The sequence below is a fragment of the Bos mutus genome, chromosome 22 (genome assembly GCF_027580195.1).
Source record: "Bos mutus isolate GX-2022 chromosome 22, NWIPB_WYAK_1.1, whole genome shotgun sequence".
NCBI lineage: Eukaryota > Metazoa > Chordata > Mammalia > Artiodactyla > Bovidae > Bos > Bos mutus.
The window spans coordinates 52,849,921-52,869,785 of NC_091638.1; the positions used below are offsets into that span (position 1 = coordinate 52,849,921).

At 42.5% G+C, this 19,865-nt stretch overlaps 1 protein-coding gene across 1 annotated transcript; it reads left to right on the forward strand.

Annotated features, from left to right (window-relative positions):
- Positions 1-3,102: 3,102 nt before the first annotated feature.
- PRSS45 (Putative serine protease 45) lies at positions 3,103-10,434 on the forward strand. Its single transcript, XM_005900902.2, has 6 exons — positions 3,103-3,205; positions 5,101-5,127; positions 8,219-8,366; positions 8,601-8,875; positions 9,730-9,893; positions 10,201-10,434. The coding sequence occupies exons 1-6, from the start codon at positions 3,103-3,105 to the stop codon at positions 10,432-10,434; spliced, it is 951 nt and encodes a 316-aa protein (XP_005900964.1).
- The last annotated feature ends 9,431 nt before the right edge of the window (positions 10,435-19,865 follow it).

A 19,865-nucleotide genomic window follows, 5' to 3' on the forward strand; every position in this document is an offset into this window, starting at 1 on the left:
TCATTGGAAGGACTGATGCTGAAGCTGAAACTCCAATACTTTGGCAACCTGATGTGAAGAACTGACTTATTTGAAAATATGCTGATGCTGGGAAAGATTAAATGTGGGACAAGAAGGGGACGACAGAGGATGAGATGATTGGATGGCATTACTTACTCAATAGACATGAATTTGAGTAAACTCCGGGAGTTGGTGATGGACAGGGAGGCCTGGCGTGCTGCAGTCCATGGGGTCACGAAGAGTCAGACACGACTGAGCAACTGAACTGATGTAAATCAAGTGAAGTTAAAACACAGCCTCACACTGTACACAAACGTAAAATGGCTTAGAGACCTGAATATAAGACATAACACCATAAAACTCCTACAAGAGAACACAGGCAGAACTCACTGAGCTACATCATACCAATGTTTTCTTTGATCATTCTCCCAAGGCGATAAAAATAAAAGCAAAAATAAACAAATGGGACCTAAGGAAACTTACAAGCTTTTGCACAGCAAAGGAAACCATAAACAAAATGAAAGACAGCCTACTGACTGGGAGAATATATTTGCAAATGATATGACTGACAAGGGCTTAATTTCCAAAATACATAAACAGCTCATATAACTCAACAGAGAAAACAACCCAATCAAAAAATGTGCAGAAGACCTACATGGACATTTCTCCAAAGAAGACATACTGATGGCCAATAGGCACAAGAAAAGATGCTGAACGTCAGCATTTTTAATTAGTAGAAAAACACAAATCAAAACTACAGTGAGGTATCACGTCACACCAGTGAGAATGGCCATTATATAAAAAAATACACACATGCTGGAGAGGATGTGGAGAAAAGGGAACCCTCCTACACTGTTGGTGGGAATATAACTTGATGCAGCCTCTATGGAAAACAATACGGAGGGTCCCCAAAAACCTAAAAATAGGGTTGCCATAATGATTCAGTAGTCCCACTTCTGGGCATATACATGGATGAAACTATAAAAAGATATGCACACCCCTGTGTTCATAGCAGCACTATTTACAATAGCCAAGACATGGAAACAACCTAAATGTACATCAACAGTTGAGTGGATAAAGATGATACGGCACATATATACGACGGATTATACTCAGCCATGAAAAAGAACAAAATAATGCCATTTGCAGCATCCTAGATGGACCTCATATTAAGTGAAGTTAAGTCAGAAGAAGACAAATACCATATGATATCACTTATATGTGGAATCTAAAATATGACACAAATGAATATATCTATGTATCAGAAACAGGCTAACAGACACAGAGAACAGACTTGTGGTTGCCAAGGAGAGGGTGAGGGAGGGATAGATCAGGAGTTTGGGATTGGCAGATGCAAACAATTATATATAGAATGGATAAACATGCAGATTTTTTTTTACCAGCTGAGCCACCAAGGAAGCCCAAGAATACTTGAGTGGGTAGCCTATTCCTTCTCCAGCAGATCTTCCCAATGAGGAATCAAAGCAGGATCTCCTGCATTGCAGGCAGATTTTTTACCAACTGAGCTATCAGGGAATCCCACTGTATAGCACAGGAAATATATTTAATGTCCTATGATAAGCCATAGTGGAAAAAAAATGAAAAAGAATGCATCTATATAATCTCTGTACTCTGTCATTTGAGTCATGTCTGACTCTGCAACCCCATGGACTGTAGCCCACCAGGCTCCTTTGTCCATGGGATTCTCCAGGGAAGAGTATTGGAGTGGGTTGCCATGTCCTCCAGGGGATCTTCCTGACCCAGGGATTGAACCCATGTTTCTGTATCTCCTGCATTACAGGTGGATTCTTAACCCACTGAGCCACCTGGGACACCCCATATAATCTATGTATCTATATAAATAAATAATTTTGCTGTACAGCAGAAATTAATGTAACGTAAATCAACTATACCTCAATAAAATTAAAAAAAAGAAGTCACTGAATATTCACGGGTTAACAAAATAAATTCAACTTCTTGTTCCTATATCATCCCAATCAGGTGTTCTTGGTCAGCAGGTGGCTTTTCTCTATATTATGATTCCTCTCAGCCTTGTGGTTCATGCTTACCTACCTCAGAATTCCCTGGAGGGCTTGTTAAACTACAGATAACTGATTCCGCTCCCAGAGTTTTACATCCTGTAGGTTTGGGTGGGTCTTAAGAATGTACATCTCAAGTTCCCAGGTGCTGCTCCTGCTGCTCTGTGGACCACACTTTGAGAGCCATTGCTCTGCATCAACACAGTAGAGAAGTCAATCTTCTCTTTACTGCCTTTGCATCGAAGTGGCACACGTCACCTCCCCTCACCTCCTATTAGTGGAACTCATATTCTGGACCACTGCAGATGCTAGGGTGCAGAATGTGGTTCCCAGAGTTGGGTCCCCCACACTTGACAGAAGCAGCAGGAATCTTGGTTGTCATCTCCCAATCCGGGATACACCAAACAGATCCCCAAACAGCATTCTTCTACAAATCATCCTGTGAAAGCCCAAGGTTTCATATCTGCCACCATTTCTTTGTTTCTGCCATCCCACTGGTGGTTTGTGAAAGTGTATAAACGCCTTTCTGAGGTCTCCCCCAAGATCTCTTGTTCAAGTCTTAGGTCCAGCTTAAATGTCACTTTTATAAGGACATCTTGCCTGATTCCCTAGCCTTAGTGTTCTTTTCTGGTACTTTCTACATCTTTCCAGAGTCTCAAAACAACATAAACTGAGAAACTCTTCAATGCAAGGGACACAAGGTTGTGATCAGAGGCTGGACGACATGTCGCCAACACCAGTCTGAGGATTTGTATGTGCCTTCACTGGCCAGGTCTGGGGGTACAGTCACCAACTTAAGGCACTTGGGTGTACTTCCATGGCACCGGCCATTGAAGAGGCAACGAGAGGCATCTTCACGGAGCCTGCAGGAGGTGGGCCTACGTGTTGCTAAGCGTTCATGATTCCAGGTGCACCATCGCGCGTCATCGACGTCATCACGTGCTGGACGGGCCGTCACGTGTCTGAAGCTCCGTCATGTGCGTCAAGTGCTGGTGGAGTCGTCGCGGCGTCCGGGGTTCACGAGGGCCGCCGCTGCTGCCGCTAGAGGCCGCCTCAGGGGCCTATGGCCGCCTCGCTGTCCCGCCTTAGCGCAGGGCTTGCAGCCTCGAGGCCGTTAGGCCTGAGCCGCAGCTTCCTGCTGCTGGTACTGCTGCTGCTGAACTCGGGTGAGGGCGGTGTCTGTTCCGCGCCGCTCCCGCTCCGGGTCGTCCTCCCCCGACGCTGCCCTCCAACCCGCGGGAGAGGCCGGGATGGGCCCTGCGCCGCCCGCCAGCCCGGAGCCCCTTGTCTACGGAGCCTTCGGGCCTGTCTCAGGGCGGTTCCCTTGTTCCAGGGCTCGCAAACTCCCGCCCTCTCTGCGGCTACCCTTAGGCCCGCCAGCCCTACAGCCTCCTGAGGCCTTGTGGTGCGAGGGTAGTCCCCCCTGCTGTGGGGGATAAGCCCATGGTCTCCCCACACTTAAACCAGTGTGGTCAACTTCACTTTCTTCTCAGAGCCTCTGTTCTTCGGAGAGTGCCTTACTAGCAGTGGCTTCCTTCCCTCAGGAAACTCAGGCCCTCAGGTGCTGTCTCCCTTGACTCCCTCAGCCCCTGCGGCCCCTCCAAACCTGACTGTTACCCTTTCTTTAGGAATCAGAGCCAGGCCTCCTGTTCAAGGTCAGCCTGCTCACCCGTGCTCTGGACTCTGGGCCCTCCGTCTGCTCTCGTAGATCTGTATCCTCTCCCTTTCTATTTACCGTGTCATCCCCTCACTGCCAGATTTCTCGCAGTAAGTTTTCACTTCATCTTTCCTTCGGTGCTTCCTCATTTCTCACTTAATCCTTAGCGCGTTCCTGGCATGTCTTTGCCCTGTCATCCCTGACCTTTCCACTCCTCCCTCTTTGATATTCTCTAATCCGTCCGCTTCTCTCAGGCCGTGCCTCCTGATTCTCCTCTACCTCAGAGTGACTCCCATGCTCTTCTGTGTTCCTCCCAGGCCCCCCATGTTCGGTCATCCCTGACTAATTGGTGTTCCCAGAAGTCTTGTCTGAGTTCCCTCTTCACTGCTCCCTGAGTGAACTCATTTGCCCTGGGTATTGAGCTGCAGCTGCCATTTATGTGATGCTCCCTCACGAAACAATATGCCTGGATGCACAGCAACATACTGGGCATCTGTTCTTGAATGACCTAGAGCCATCGCAGCTCCTTGGGTTCCAAAGTTGAGATCCTTTTCTTCCGATAAACTAGGTTCTCTTATTCTGTCCTCTTACTCAGTGGATAGTAGTCATTTTTCTCTAAAATCAGAAATTGGGGAGTTTTCCCTAGACTCAGCTATCTTCCTTAGTCCCACATCCAGCTCATCAAGTCTTTTGCCACTGCCACTTCGTTCAGCCCTCCTCATTTATAGCCTGGCTTCTGCCAAGTCTTTGGTGAAATCTTACTGCGTTCATCCTTTTCACCTTCCTATCTAATCTGCATACTGCCTTCACAATACAAGCCTGACCATGTCACACCTCCACTGGCCTCCCTCCTCCCAGAGTCTCACCCAGGCTTCTTGGCCTGACTTAGGAAGGCACTTCTGATTGACTCCTGACTGTCTTCCCTGGTGTCATTTCTTGCCATCACAGGCTTTGTCCTTTATCCTCTAGAGTCTCTAGCTTACACCATGATGTTTCTTTCATAAAGAATGTCATTGTCACTTTTCATTTCTGTTTTACTCTCTCATCTTTAAGATCTGGCACAATAACCCCTCTTTCCAGAATCCTCTCTGTCTTCTTCTGGGCTTACCTGACACCTGGAGCCTTGTCCCCACATTGATCTCACATGAGTGACTGTGTGTTTACTTGTGACTTCTCTGCTGGACAACCTGCTCCTCAAGAGCACATACAGGATGTGTCTGTCGATACACCTCTGTCCCTTGATAGAACCCCCAGCTCCTTGGCCTTGGGCTCCAGGGCTGGGAACAGAGTGGGAGATGAGGAAATAATTGGTGAAGGATTGAATGAACTAATGAAAAATGTACTTCTTCATTGTCATCCTGTTACAACCTCTTATTTCATCTCTGTTCCCCATTTCTCCTCCAGGTTACAAAGGAGACAGCACCAAACCAGGTAGGTAGGGTAAGACCCTGCCTCAAGAAAACCTTGGATCCTGGGAGGGTATATTCTGAAGAGGGTCACAGAGATAGTGTTTCTGGGTCTATAGCAAGCAGAAATTCAGTGTAAATGGCCTGCTTTCTAAAGAACAGCCTGTGCCTGCCAGGAAGTACAGACTCAACAGTGCACAGTGAAAGCGTATCTTGGCCTCCTGTGAGAATGCAGAGCCTCTTCAAGTTCAACCCAGGCTGTATCCCATCAGGGAACATGCCCAGGAAGAAACCTTTTGAGCTCTGAACTGTTCATTTGCAAATGGAGCCTCTTGGGCCTTATGGAAGTGTCTGCAGAGCCTGGCTCTTCTGGGTTCTTCCTGTCTTTTTCCTTAGACTTTTAAGGGTGGAGGGTTGTGTTGCTCCTGTTTGTTCATAGGTTTCCATTCTAACAGGTGCACCCCGATTTATTGTGGATTGTTTGGTTAGTTATTTTTTCTTATATCTTTGCCCTACCCCTATTCCTTCTCTTCACTGTCCTCCCAACCTTTCTTGTATGTTCAATGCATATCTGTGTTTTGGTATAATTACATATTGTGGTTTTGTGTGCATGTATTTTTAACTTACATAAACAGTATGTGCTCTAGATCTCTTTCTGTTTCCTCCTCTTTTCATTTAGCTCCATTTAAAAAATATTTTCCTTGGAAATAATTTTAAACATACAAAAGACTGAAAATAGTACAAGGAACACACACATATACATAATTTTTTTCAGAATCAGTTGAGAGTAGCATGCAACTCTTTATCCCTGAATACTCTGATGTGTATTTTCTAAGGATATTCTCTTAGGTAATCACAGTACAACCTATGAATTTCAAAAATGTACATTGATACCATATTTTTATCTACTGTCCATATTCTAATTGAGTCAGCCCTCTGCATTCCTACCAGCAATTTGTGAAGGTGTATATATTGTTACAGACCTCCCACCCCTTGGCTTTATCCAGCTTTTGCCTATCTAACAGATTAAAAAACTGACTCTTTAGTTTAATTGAGATTTTTCTCATTACTAATGAGCATGTCTCATTGTGCTTCTGGCCTCTTGAATTTCCTCTTCTGATAAATTGATTGTCCTTATCACTTTGTACATAGTCTGTTGTTCTTTTTTCTTGATTTCCTGGAGTTCCTTGTATATTCCTAACAAAAGCATTGATTTTAGACATTGCAGATATGACCGGCTAATCTGTCATCTGTCTGTTAACCTTGTTCCTGGGGTCAAAAATCCTTGATTTTTATGTACTCATGTTAATCAGTTTAATGCCTTTATGGGTTGTGGTTTGTTTAAAGAGTCCTTTTCCATCCCATGTCACATGTTTGGCTGTTAACTTTACAGTTTTACCTTCAAGGTCTTCAAGTACTACTAGAGAAGAACTGAGTTTTGTTTTTCTTACTTATTTTATAATGAGCCAGTTTTCCTTAACCATCTGCTCAACAGTCCATCATTTACTCAGATTGTGGTAGCTCCTTTATTTACATTAAGTTCCTGTATTCTGAGGAACAATTTCAAGTTCTCTGTTCCTTTTTGGGGTCCTCTGGTCTGTGCTTGGCAGTACCAGTTTTCGTTACTATGGCTTTGTTGTGCGCCTTAGTATCTGCTAGGACAAGTATCCCTTCTTTGCTCTACTTTATGGACCTTTGTTTTTCTATTTCAATTTTAAAGGAAGTTTATCAAATTTCTTAAAAATTTGACATGGGAAAGTGACTTTACAGATTAATTTTGGGAAGAATTGCATCTGAAATATTTATTCTATTTTAAAACAATGGGTCTTTCTCCATTTATTCCAGTCATTTTCAGTGTCCTTTATTAGAGTTTGAAATATATTACCACAGACATCTTGCTTAGTGTTGAATACTTGAATTCCAGGGTATTTTATAATTTTTAGCTATAAAATGTATCTTCTTTTGAATATAGTTGTGCTATATTCAGGTCGGTTGGGGTAGAGAAATGTTACTGATTTTACAAATCAGCTATTGAAGTATTATATACACGCCTGCAAAAAGTGCACAAATCTTGTGCCCAGCTCATGAAATTAGCACACAGTGAATGCATCTGTGAAGTCTCCACCCAGTCAGAAAGTAGAGTGGTACCAGCACCCAGAAGCTCCCTTCTGTCGTCCCAGTTACTTCCTTTGCCCTCCTCCCACAAAGTATCATTACTCCTGGCTTCTGAAAGTATAATTTATTTGGTTTGTTCTTTAATGTTGTATAATGTTTCCTGTAGATTTTCTTACTGCTAAAGTAAGAGTTTGTTTTGTTTTTGGTCATAAAGCTGTGTTGAATTTTTGAAATGCCCTTTTCTATATCTGTTAAGAAAAGCGCATGAATTTTCCTTAGAGAAAAAGAACTATGTATGTGGAGAATACCCCAAGAGTGCTTCCCCTGTGGACTACCCTTGTGCCCTGGGACAATCTCTACACGATCATGGTTCATTATTTTAAAAAATATAATATCGGCTAATATTTTATTTACAATTCTGCATGTATCTTCACATTCATACAGTCATACAACTTGATTGTTGAAACTACTTGCAAACTAACAGTGTGTAAGCTGTGAGTGGGAGGCCTCTGTTGGCTCCATGCTGGGGCTTTTTCTTGAATCGTCTGTGTAAAGATTTCTGACATAGAAGTCTGGAGATTTTCTTGACTCTGAGTAGTATGGGGACAGAGGCCTTTTGCATTTAAGAGATGCAGAAAACCTTTTAGGAACATGGCCTGAGAACATAAGAAAATACATTTCCTGTCTTGGGGCTCCTTCTATGCTTCTCCCTAGTTTTGAAGTTCTGTGCTTTTCGCTCCCTGTGTGTCTCAGTATCCCTCTCCTCCTGTCACGTCTCTGTCTTGATGCTTTTTATCTCTGTTATTGTCATCTTCTGTCCAGCTCAGTGCCTTCGGGCAGGCCGCTGCTCTTCTCTCACGCTTAGTTTCCCCTTCTTTGAAATGGAAGCAAGTCCCCGAGTTTACAGCCTTGTGCAAGTTCCCCTGGGGGCATCTTGGTCTTAGTCATCCTTAGCCTCCTCTGTGTGGCCACTGTATCTCCCTGGCACACTGTTCCTGAAGCTTGTGGCCAACCTTGGTGGCCGAAGAATTTGGACCTGTCTCGCCATTGGCCCTGGGAAGTGAGCCTCCGAGTGGGAAATGAGCACGTGTGTGGAGGGGCCCTCATTGACCTCAAGTGGGTGGTGACTGCTGCCCACTGCATCCAAGGGTGAGTATGGCCTCTGGAGACCCAAGACTGTAAAGGACCCAGCCTAGACTCCTTGTTTCCTCTGTGAAATAGTGTGGGGATATAGGAGGTTGAGGGAGCAGGAAGGGATTTCCACAATAGGAGAGAGTCACTCAGGCAGGACTTCTACTAATGGGGGCATCCTTGGTGGAGGTAGGAGCATAGTGTTGCTTGAGAACCTGAGATCCACCAGATGGGGCTCTGTGTCTCCTGTAGCACAAAAGAGTATTCAGTGATTCTTGGCACCTCCAAGCTGAAGCCCCCGAACTCCACAAGAACCCTCTTGATCCCTGTGAGGGACATCATTATGCACCCCAAGTACTGGGGCCGGACCTTCATCATGGGTGATGTGGCCCTTCTCCAACTTTACAATCCTGTCATCATCAGCAAGTATGTGCAGCCCATCTGCCTTCCAGAGCCCAATTACAGCCTGAAGGTTGGGACACAGTGCTGGGTAACTGGCTGGGGCCAGGTTAAACAGCGCTTCTCAGGTAAGGAGGAAGGGGTTGGGGGTGAGGTATGGCACCCCAGAGGGTACACTCCATTCTGTTCGGGTCTTGCCTGCTGAGCCCCTTCATGGTGCTTCTCACGAAGCTGTTACCTATGACCCCTGGTTCTTTGGATGTGTTAGGATTGCTCCTCACATGAGAACTGTTGCCATGGTTGACACCATTGCACTTGCTGTGGGCCCTTCATTTAGACCTAGGAAAGCCTGATCATTTGCTTCTTTCAGAAGCTTAGAGTTAGGGATTCATAAATTCATTCACTTATTCGTTTACCTGACAAATGTCAATGTTCAGGCATCTGCCACATGCCAGACCCTTGGCACTGAGGATGTATGTCCTGCCTCTTGGGAACTCATAACTGGAGTGTGGGTAGGGGCACAGACTCAAGGAAAGAGGCAGAGACTTTATCAGGTGATCATGAGAGTAAGTGAGGAGGAGTCTGGGATGAGCTCTGGGCAGAGGGTCTGCCTGAGGTGCCAGAAGGAGGAGTGAGTGTCAATCAGGTGGCAGAGGGCACAGCCAGTACAAAGCTCAGAGGCTGGAGAGAAGCAGCATGGTGTAGGGGTCTCAATTTCAGAGTAGTTGCACTGAAACTTGTATTGTATCCTGCTTGGTTCAAAAGCAAAAGATTCCCAGAGAAAAGGGTTTTGGAGTAGAGCCTTAGAGAGTTAGGTGCTTGTCAGACATGGCCCACACCGCAGGGGAAGGGACAAGTGAAGGAGGGCCTGTTGACGTGAAGGGCTGTGGCCAAGTCTTGATGCTGGAGGGACAAACCCTGGGGAGAGGCAGGGTTGAGTGGAGTGAGGAGTCAGTTCTCACCACACTGGACTCCTCCACAGCCAACTCCACGCTGGCCCCAGAGCTGCAGGAGGCCGAGGTGTTTATCATGGACAACAAGAAGTGTGACCAGATTTACCGCAAGAAGTCCCACATCCCCCGCGTTGTCCCCCTTGTGCTGGGGGATATGATTTGTGCCACCAATTACAGAGAAGACTTGTGCTCTGTGAGTTTCTGGGAGGTTCTGGCAGCTCTCCTTCGGTTGGGATGACTCCAGATAGGGGGGCAGTTCCCCAGGGAGGGGTTTGCTTGGCCTCCCTCTTTGTCATCATCATCAGGCAGAGCCCTTCTCCCATCTTCCTTCCCCGTGACTTTGATTTTTGCCTGATATTCTGGGATGGGGTCCTCAACTGAGGAGTGCAGGATTGAAACAAGCTTCCAAGCAGAACTCAGAGGGTGGGCATTCTGGGTCCCCCAGTCTCTTGGGCCCCAGCTGGGCCGGGAGCCTCCATCACTCCTTTCTCTTTGCCTAGGGGGATTCTGGGGGTCCATTGGCTTGTGAAGTCGAGGGCAGATGGATTCTTGCTGGGGTGTTGTCCTGGGAAAAGGCCTGCGCCAAAGTACGTAATCCGGGCGTGTATACCCGTATCACCAAATACAGCAGATGGATCAAGAAGCAAATAAGCAATGGGATTCTCTCAGTTCCCTGCACTTCTGCCTGGCTCCTACTCCTGTTCTGGCTGCTGCAGCCCCAGATGGGCCCCTGATCTTCGCTCTCCCTTCTCCATGCTTTGCCTTTGCTGAATGAGGCCAGATCAAGATTAGATCAAGGTCATGGGTCTGTATTCAACAAGAGTCAAGATGGGGAAAAAGTGGCCCCTGGGACTGAGTCCAGTTTTGGCCTCCTAGTGGGGAGGGAAGTGGTGGATGACTAAGCCTTGAGTGACCAGGAGAAAGGAAGTGTGGCCTAGAAGCGCTCTGGAATTGGGGATCAGGATAGCGGGGATTAAATTTGTGAAAACGTAAACTGACTCTGTTCTCTTTTCTGGGTGGCCCTGGGGATTGGGGATTGGTGGGTGGGCAGGGCCTCCTGGAATTAACTCTCAGGAGGCTTCCCAGAGTGGAGACTGTTGTTTTTGCTAAGCCACTTGTGCTGCGGCTTTGGGAAAGGGCTTGGGCCTGAGGCATCAGTTTTCTCAACTGGAAAGTGGGCGTGAGGGGAACAGCTGAGACACGCACTACAGGTGGCAGTAGGAAGGACCTATCGTGCTCCAAAATCAGCTTTCTTTTTTTTATAACTAGCATATAAAAAAATGATTACAAAAGTCCTGATCCTATATTTTTTAAAAATTAAAAATAATTAAAGGCAATATTTGGATTTTTGTTGTGATTTACCAAAAAAATTTAGAAATACACATAAAGATTCCCCCTTGCTCATTAACCCCCCACCAGTAATGCTGCTCCCCTCCTCAAAAGTAGTCATTGTTAGCATCCTTAAATATATCAATGATTTTTTAAGCAATTAGACTCATATATATATTATTAATAACCTACATTAAAAAAACTATATGCCTTGAAAACCTTTCTATGTCAATACCTAGAGCTGTTCATAATTTTACATCATGTCATGTGTACCATGTGAATGTGTGTGTGTCCTTTAACCAGCACCAGGGTTTAGGCAGTTTCTGAACTTGCCTGCCTTGCAGCAGTGTTGCCATGAATGCGTTCCTGCACACTTGGGGTGGAGTTGGGGGACACACTGCAGCATGTCTGCAACGTCTTCCTAGGAGTGTACTCGGGGGAGGCCCATCAAAGGAAACGCAAACGTAGGAACTTTGGATGAGCACTATTGGTATAATTTACTCCTCCCAAAGCTGAGCCAGTGTACATTTATACCTATGGTATACAAGAACGAATGTTTCTTCTTTTTTACTAAAAAATGGATATTATTAATCTTCAAAAATTTTGCCTATCCAGTGGTAGAAAGTTATATCATTGCTGTTTTAATTTGCATTTCCTTGATTGGAAGGATACCTTTTCATGTGTTTATTGAAAAAAAGGTGTATCTTTCCCCTAATAAAACCTTTGCTCATATGCCTATTTTAGTAATTGTTTATCTTTTTCTCATGGAAGGTCTTTCTCTTTTCTAAATATTTTTTGTTGTTGTTCAGTTGCTAAGTCATATCTGACTCTTTGCTACCTCATGGACTGCAGTCTGCCAGGCTTCCCTGTTCTTCACTATCTCATGGAGCTTGCTCCAACTCATGTCCATTGAGTTGGTGATGCGGTCCAGCTGTCTCATCCTCTGTCACCCCCTTCTCCTCTTGCCCTCAATCTTTCCCAGCATCAGGGTCTTTTCCAGTGAGTCGACTCTGAATATTTAGCTTTTTAAAAAATCATTTATGATTGTGCTGGGTCTTCATTGCTGTGCACAGGCTTTCTCTAGCTTAGATGAGCAGGGGCTACTCTTGGTTGTGGTCACAGGCTTCTCTTGCAGTGGCTTCCCTGGTGAAGAGCGCAGGCGCTAGGCGCATGGGCTTCAGTAGTTGTGTGCTCAGGCATACTTGCTCTGTGGCATATGGAATCTTCCCAAACCAGGGACTGAACCTGTGTCTCCTGCTTTGGCAGGCTGATTCTTATCTACTGTACCACCAGGAAAGTCCTGAATATTAAGTTTTTGTCGATTACTTTACAAATATTTTCCCCAGTTGTTGCCACTCATCTTTTAGAAATATGTAGAATAGAAGGGTAATCCTCCTGTAAAGACTTCAAAAATTATTGAATGAAGTCAGTCAGTCTTTATTTTCTTTATGAATTTTGGCGCTTGCTTAACTTGGCCTATTCCACCTCCAGATTATAAAGCTGTATTCACATATTTAATATTTTGATAAATTTGTTTTTCATGTGTAACTGTAATCCATTTGAAATTTATGTATAGTGTGAGGTCAGCCTCTCACACTATTTACTGTAGAGTCCATCCTTTTCCTGCTGAATTGAATGTCCACATTTATAATAACAAAATTCCAATATATTTGTGGGTAGATTTTTTTGAAATCTCTGTTATTTCCCACTAATCTGTCTGTCCCTGGGCTAATGCTGTACTGTTTCAACCAGCTTCATGTTATGCTTAGTTAAATGGTAGCAAAAGCTCTCTTCTTTAAAAAAAACAGCTTAATCTACCAAGTTTGCCTTTCTTATAAACTTTATAATCTGTCAGTTTTCATTAAATTTTTTTCTTTAATATTTTTCATTAAAAATATTATTGGTATTTGAATTAAAATTAAATACACAGAATAACTTGAGGAAGATTGTCATTTTTACAGAATTGAGTTCCTAGCCAGAAATGTAGTATACGCTTCCATTCATTCAGCTCTTCTATTCATGGATGTCTGGAAAAAAACTGAGTTTATTTCTGAGTAGTTTACAAGTTTTGATTATGTTTTTTAGGAATGGTATCTTTTCCACTACATTTATAAAACTCCATTTATTAGGTATTTTAAAGCTGTTGATGGAGTAAAAGCATAATGATCTTGATTCCTGGTCATCTTGCAAAACTGTGTATTTAATTCAGTGGTTTTTCAGTGATTCTCTTGGCTTATTTTGGGGTAATCAAATTAAAATGGTCACAGCTACCTCTTGTGTGTTTTGAAATTCACGCCATTTATTTCTTTTGCTATCTCATTGCTGGAGACTCTAGTGCAATATGAATTAGTAGCAATAATGGTGGGAGTATATGTGCTGAATTCTTCTTCTATTCATTTCATAGATACTTATTGGGACTTGCCTCTGTGCGAGGCACTGTTTTGGGCCCTGGTGACACAGTTGTGAGCTTTTAAGATATAATTTTTATTAAATTCGTTCACATAATGAAATACGTTACTAGATTTCCACCAGATTGCTTAGGTAAATTTATAATATTCTCTGGATTCATTTTTCTACCATTTTGTTTAGAATTTTTGTTCCAGTGTTGGACTGGCCTACAGTTTTCTTTTTTGTTCCACTCTTGGTATCATTACTATACTGGCCTCTTAAACATGTTGAGGAGCTTTCTAGTATTTTCCTGTGCCCTACAGCAGTTTGTATAACACCAGCATTATCTGTTCCTTACATTTGATAGATAGTAAACATAAAATTCACTGGGCCTGATGCCTTTTTTATGGGGTAGATCTTTGAGTGTTTAAAAAAACCTTTCATAGTTATTGGCTTAGTTGGGTTTCCCACCTCTTTTTGCATTAATTTTAGTAAAAAAGAAAAAAGCAATTTAGCTTAGATTTTAATATTTCAAACTGATAAGTAAAATTTGAACCTATGGCTCCTTTCCTATTTTTAATTGTTACTTACATGTGTACTCTGTCACTTTTCTTAATTTAATAATTAGATTTACCAAATTTTTATCTATTTCATAGGTATTTCCCACAAAACCTGATGTAGTATTACTGGTTAGCTTTATGATAGCCATCCTTCCTTCATGTTACTACAGATCCAGACAGCAGCTCACACTCTCTGCCATGTTGCTCATCATCTTCAGGGAGAAGCTCTCACACTCCCAGCTCCAAAGCTGGGTGGCCCATTGGCTTGATCTAATTAGCATAGCCAGTGCTCGGACACCTGACCCCAGGTGGGTTATCCCAGTTAGCATAAGGTATGGTCCCATTACTTCATGGCAAATAGATGGGGAAACAGTGGAAACAGTGACAGACTTTATTTTTTTGGACTCCAAAATCACTGCAGATGGTGACTGCAGCCATGAAATTAAAAGACACTTGCTCCTGGGAAGAAAAGTTATGACCAACTTAGACAGCATATTAAAAAGCAGAGACATGTCTTTGCCAACAAAGGTCCATCTAGTCAAAACTATGGTTTTTCCAGTGGTCATGTATGGATGTGAGAGTTGGACCGTAAAGAAAGCTGAGTGCAGAAGAATTGATGGTTTCGAACTGTGGTGTTGGAGAAGACTCTTGAGAGTCCCTTGGACTGCAAGGAGATCCAACCAGTCCATCCTAAAGGAAATCACTTCTGAATATTCATTGAAAGGACTGATGCTGAAGCTGAAACCCCAATACTTTGGCCACCTGATGTGAAGAACTGACTGATTTGAAAAGACCCTGATGCTGGGAAAGATTGAAGGCGGGAGGAAAAGGGGACGACAGAGGATGAGATGGTTGGATGGCATCACAGACTCAATGGACATGAGTTTGAGTAAACTCCATGAGTTGGTGATGGACAGGGAGGCCCAGCATCCTGCAGTCCATGGGGTCACAAAAAGACACGACTGAGTGACTGAACTGAGACCTGAGAGGAGAGAAATACATCCTCTCTCTTAATGTGGATGATGAAGCAGAAGGATGCTGGCCACCATTTTTCAATAAGGGGACTGACTCACAATGAAGTTGCCATCACTGAAGCGAGGAGACAGAAATTTCAAGCCTGTTTAAGTGAACGTTTTACTTGGGAACTCCTAAATGGTACAAACTGCCTTTTGATTTTAGTGATCAAATACCCTTCTTTTTGTTTATTTCATGAAAATTCTTTTAGCTTTAGTAGTCCAATGTTCCCCCTTGGGGGGCTTTATTTTATTGTTCTTTTTCTGACTTCTTGAGTAGTATGCTTAATTCATTCATTATTTTTGGTTTCTGATATTTTCAGTTAATTCCATAAAATTTCCTGTGAGTCTCACTTTGGCCTCATTTGACCTCATTGTCATTCGTTTCTTTGTCATTCATTTCTATATTACTTTTTAATTTCACACTGTATTTCTTACTTAACCCAAGAGTTCTATCTGTGTGTTGTTTAATCTCCTGACAGATAGTTTGGGAGAGGGATAGGAGAATTTATTGAGGTTTTCTTTGTGCCTAGTATTTGGTAATTTTTATTGAATATTTCATGTGTGTGTGAAATAAAAGTGTGTGTTTTGAAACAGAGTTCTAGCTATAAGTGATTGCATCAGGTTTGTTGACTGTGTTATTCAAATCCTCTCAACACTTCAGATAGTTTATATCTATAAATCTGTTGATTTCTGAGAATTAAGACTATTTCTTTTTTGGAAGGTAAAGAACATTTATTATTTTTAAATAATCAGTGGGAGTATTGATAATACTAAAAAATTCTACAACTTAGGGGAAACTTAGAGATTGTTTTATTATTTTTCATATTATGCATTAAAAAAGTTTTACCTGATAAAGAATTTATATGTGAAAAAGATGACATCTATAAAAATATATGTATAGACAGGGACACCCACATTTGGGAACAAAGACTATTTCCTTCTGCAATTCTAGCTTTATTTTTTAAAGCTGTGTTGTTAGGAGTACAAGATTCATGCCTACTATACCATCTTGGTGGAATATATACTATCAGTGTAAAATACACCTGTTATTGCATTTAATATTTGTTTTTACAGAGATCCAGATCATAGAGTTCAGTCCTAACTCTGCTGTAATAATTGATTAGAATATAATTTTATATTTTGTATGTGTTTCTTATAAATTTTCCTAGGGGTTATTTTGTACATTCTACAATTTCTTGCTTCAAACATTTAATTCATTTATTTTCATTCTTTGTTCAGTTCAGTTGCTCAGTCATGTCCAACTCTTTGCGACCCCATGGACTGCAGCACACTAGGCTTCCTTGTCCATCACCAACTCCTGGAGTTTACTCAAACTCATGTCCATTGAGTCAGTAATGCCATCCAACCATCTCATCCTCTGTCGTCCCCTTCTCCCATGCCTTCAGTCTTTCCCGGCATCAGGGTCTTTTCAAATGAGTCAGCTCTTTGCATCAGGTGGCCAAAGTATTGGAGTTTCACCTTTAGCATCAGTCCTTCCAATGAATATTCAGAAATGATTTCCTTTAGGATGGACTGGTTGGATCTCCTTGCAGTCCAAGGGACTCTCAAAGGCTTCTCCAACACCACAGTTCAAAAGCATCAATTCTTCAGTGCTCAGCTTTTTTTACGGTCCAACTCTCACATCCATACACGACTACTGGAAAAACCATAGCTTTGACTAGACGGACCTTTGTTGACAAACTAATGTCTCTGCTTTTTAATATGCTGTCTAGGTTGGTCATAAATTTTCTTCCCAGGAGCAAGCATCTTTTAATTTCATGGCTGCAGTCACCATCTCCAGTGATTCTGGAGCCCAAGAAAATAAAGTCTGTCACTGTTTCCACTGTTTCCCCATCTATTTGCCATGATGTGATGGGACCAGATACCATGATCTTAGTTTCCTGAATGTTGAGTTTGAAGTCAACTTTTTCACTCTCCTCTTTCACTTTCATCAAGAGGCTCTTTAGTTCTTCTTCACTTTCTGCCATAAGGGTGGTATCATCTGCACATCTGAGGTTATTGATATTTCTTCTGGCAATCTTTATTCCAGCTTGTGCTTCCTCCAGCCCAGCGTTTCTCATGATGTCCTCAGCATATAAGTTAAATAAGCAGGGTGACAATATACAGCCTTGATGTACTACTTTTCCTATTTGGAACCAGTCTGTTGTTACCATGTCCAGTTCTAACTGTTGCTTCCTGACCTGCATACAGGTTTCTCAAGAGGCAGGTCAGGTGGTCTGGTATTCCCATCTCTTTAAGAATTTTCCACAGTGTATTGTGATTCACACAGTCAAAGGCTTTGGCATAGTCAATAAAGCAGAAATAGATGTTCTTCTGGAACTCTCTTGCTTTTTCAATGATCCATTGGATGTTGGCAATTTGATCTCTGGTTCCTCTGCCTTTTCTAAAACCAGCTTGAACATCTGGAAGTTCACGGTTCACGTATTGCTGCAGCCTGGCTTGGAGAATTTTGAGCATTACTTTACTAGCGTGTAAGATGAGTGCAATTGTGTGGTAGTTTGAGCATTTTTTGGCATTGCCTTTCTTAGGGACTGGAATGAAAACTGACCTTTTCCAGTCCTGTGGCCACTGCTGAGTTTTCCAAATTTGCTGGCATATTGAGTGCAGTACTTTCACAGCATCATCTTTCAGGATTTGAAATAGCTCAACTGGAATTCCATCACCTCCACTAGCTTTGTTCGTAGTGATTCTTCGTAAGGCCCACTTGACTTCGCATTCCAGGATGTCTGGCTCTAGGTGAGTGATCACACCATGGTGATTATCTGGATCATGAAGATCTTTTTTGTACAGTTCTTCTGTGTATTCTTGCCACCTCTTCTTAATATCTTCTGCTTCCCGTAGGTCCATACCATTTCCGTCCTTTATAGAGTCCATATTTGCATGAAATGTTCCCTTGGTATCTCTAATTTTCTTGAAGAGATCTCTAGTCTTTCCCATTCTATTATTTTCCTGTATTTCTTTACATTGATCACTGAGCAAGGCTTTCTTATCTCTCCTTGCTGTTCTTTGGAACTCTGCATTCAAATCGGTATATCTTTCTTTTTCTCCTCTGCTTTTCGCTTCCCTACCTTTCACAGCTATTTGTAAGGCCTCCTCAGACAGCCGTTTTGCTTTTTTGCATTTCTTTTTCTTGGGGATGGTCTTGATTCCTGTCTCCTGTACAATGTCACGTACCTCCATCCATAGTTCATCAGGCACTCTATCTATCAGATCTAGTCCCTTAAAGCTATTTCTCACTTCCACTATATAGTCACAAGGGATTTGATTTATGTCATACCTGAATGGTCTAGTGGTGTTCTCCACTTCCTTCCTTGTTTGTTACTCAGTAGTAAATACATTTAAAGTTATGGATTTGCCTTGAACATACCCAAGTTCAAGTAAGTTTTTTCAATGCATTGCTCTAATTACTAGTATTTTCTAAATAGTTGATATAATGTTTTTATTTCCTTGAAATAAGTTAACCAACTTTATTTTTAAGATTTTTAAATCATTTGTTTAATCTCACTTAGTTGTTATTAAATCCTTGTTCATTGCATTAAGGTTAAAGCTGTGGCCCAGAATAGTTCTGCTTTTAGGGAGGTTAACTGTGATTTTCTTAGTAGTCTAGTTTATGGTTGACTTTTATAGATATTCCCTCCCTCAAAGATAGGCAGAGCTGGAGAAGACTCTCCCATTGCAAGTGAGGTTTTTCTGTTTCTCATGTATCACTTGTGTTTGATGTCATGATATTACATGGTGATGGTGGCGGTTTAGTCTCTAAGTCACGTCTGACTCTTGCAGGCCCATGGACTGTAGCCTGCCAGGCTCCTCTGTCTGTGGAATTATCTTAGCAGGAATACTGGAGTGGGTTGCCATTTCCTTCTCCAGGGGATCTTCCTGACCCAGGGACCAAACTCATGTCTCCTGCATTGCAGGTGAATTCTTTACTATTGAGCCACTAGGGAATCCCTTGCTATCACATAGTCATTATAATTTTTATCTTTTTTCACCATAACTTTATTTTTTCTATTTAAAGCTTTTATCCTGGATTACATCTTTAGAAATTAATCTTGTCATTTCTATTTTTGCTTACATATATTTAATGTATTTCGGCCCATCTTTTACTTTCAACTGCTTCATATTACTTTGTTTTAGGTGAGTCTCAAGTAGCACATGAGTGGATTTTTTTTCTACCCAGTATAAGAATTTCTGACTTGTTGTGTAAGTAGAGGTTTTTCTTTGTATTCACATTGGTGGTCATGAATATGCTTGGTCTTTATTCAGTTATCTTTTATTCTTGGTTGATTATTCCCCACGGAGCATTACTTTCCACAGAGCCAGAAGAGTAGAGGTGGTTTTGCTTCTCTGGGTTTTCTTTCTTCTCTCTTTTCCTTACTCTTTTTTCTCAGAGGCAGTCTAAGTATAGGACTAATCATTGTCTTCTTCTCTAGGGCTTCCCTCCTAGCTCAGTCGGTAAAGAATCTGCCTACAATGCAGAAGACATGGGTTCGATTCCTGGATCTGGAAGATTCCCTGAAGAAGGAAATGGCAACCCACTTCAGTGGAAGATTCCCTGAAGAAGGAAATGGCAACCCACTTCAGTATTCTTGCCTGGAGAATCCCATAGACAGAGGAACCTTGCGGGCTACAGTCCATGGGGTCACAAGAGTCGGACACGACTGAGTGACTTTCACTTCACTAATCATTCTTTTGATTTTTGTACCATGTATTCCCTGATGGCTCCGTGGTAAAGAACCTGCCTGCCAATACAGGAAACATATGTGGGTTCGATCCCTGGGTCGGGAAGATCTCCTGGAGGAGGGCATGGCAACACAGTCTAGTGTTTTTGCCCAGAGAATCCCATAGACAGAG

What these genes read in the sequence shown, in the direction of transcription:
- PRSS45 (XM_005900902.2), top strand. Translation starts at nt 3,103, where the DNA reads ATGGCCGCCTCGCTGTCCCGCCTTAGCGCAGGGCTTGCAGCCTCGAGG. An exon ending in ACTGCTGCTGCTGAACTCGG is followed by an intron (nt 3,206 to 5,100) that starts GTGAGGGCGGTG and finishes TTTCTCCTCCAG; the next exon opens with GTTACAAAGGAGACAGCACC. An exon ending in AGGAGACAGCACCAAACCAG is followed by an intron (nt 5,128 to 8,218) that starts GTAGGTAGGGTA and finishes CTGTTCCTGAAG; the next exon opens with CTTGTGGCCAACCTTGGTGG.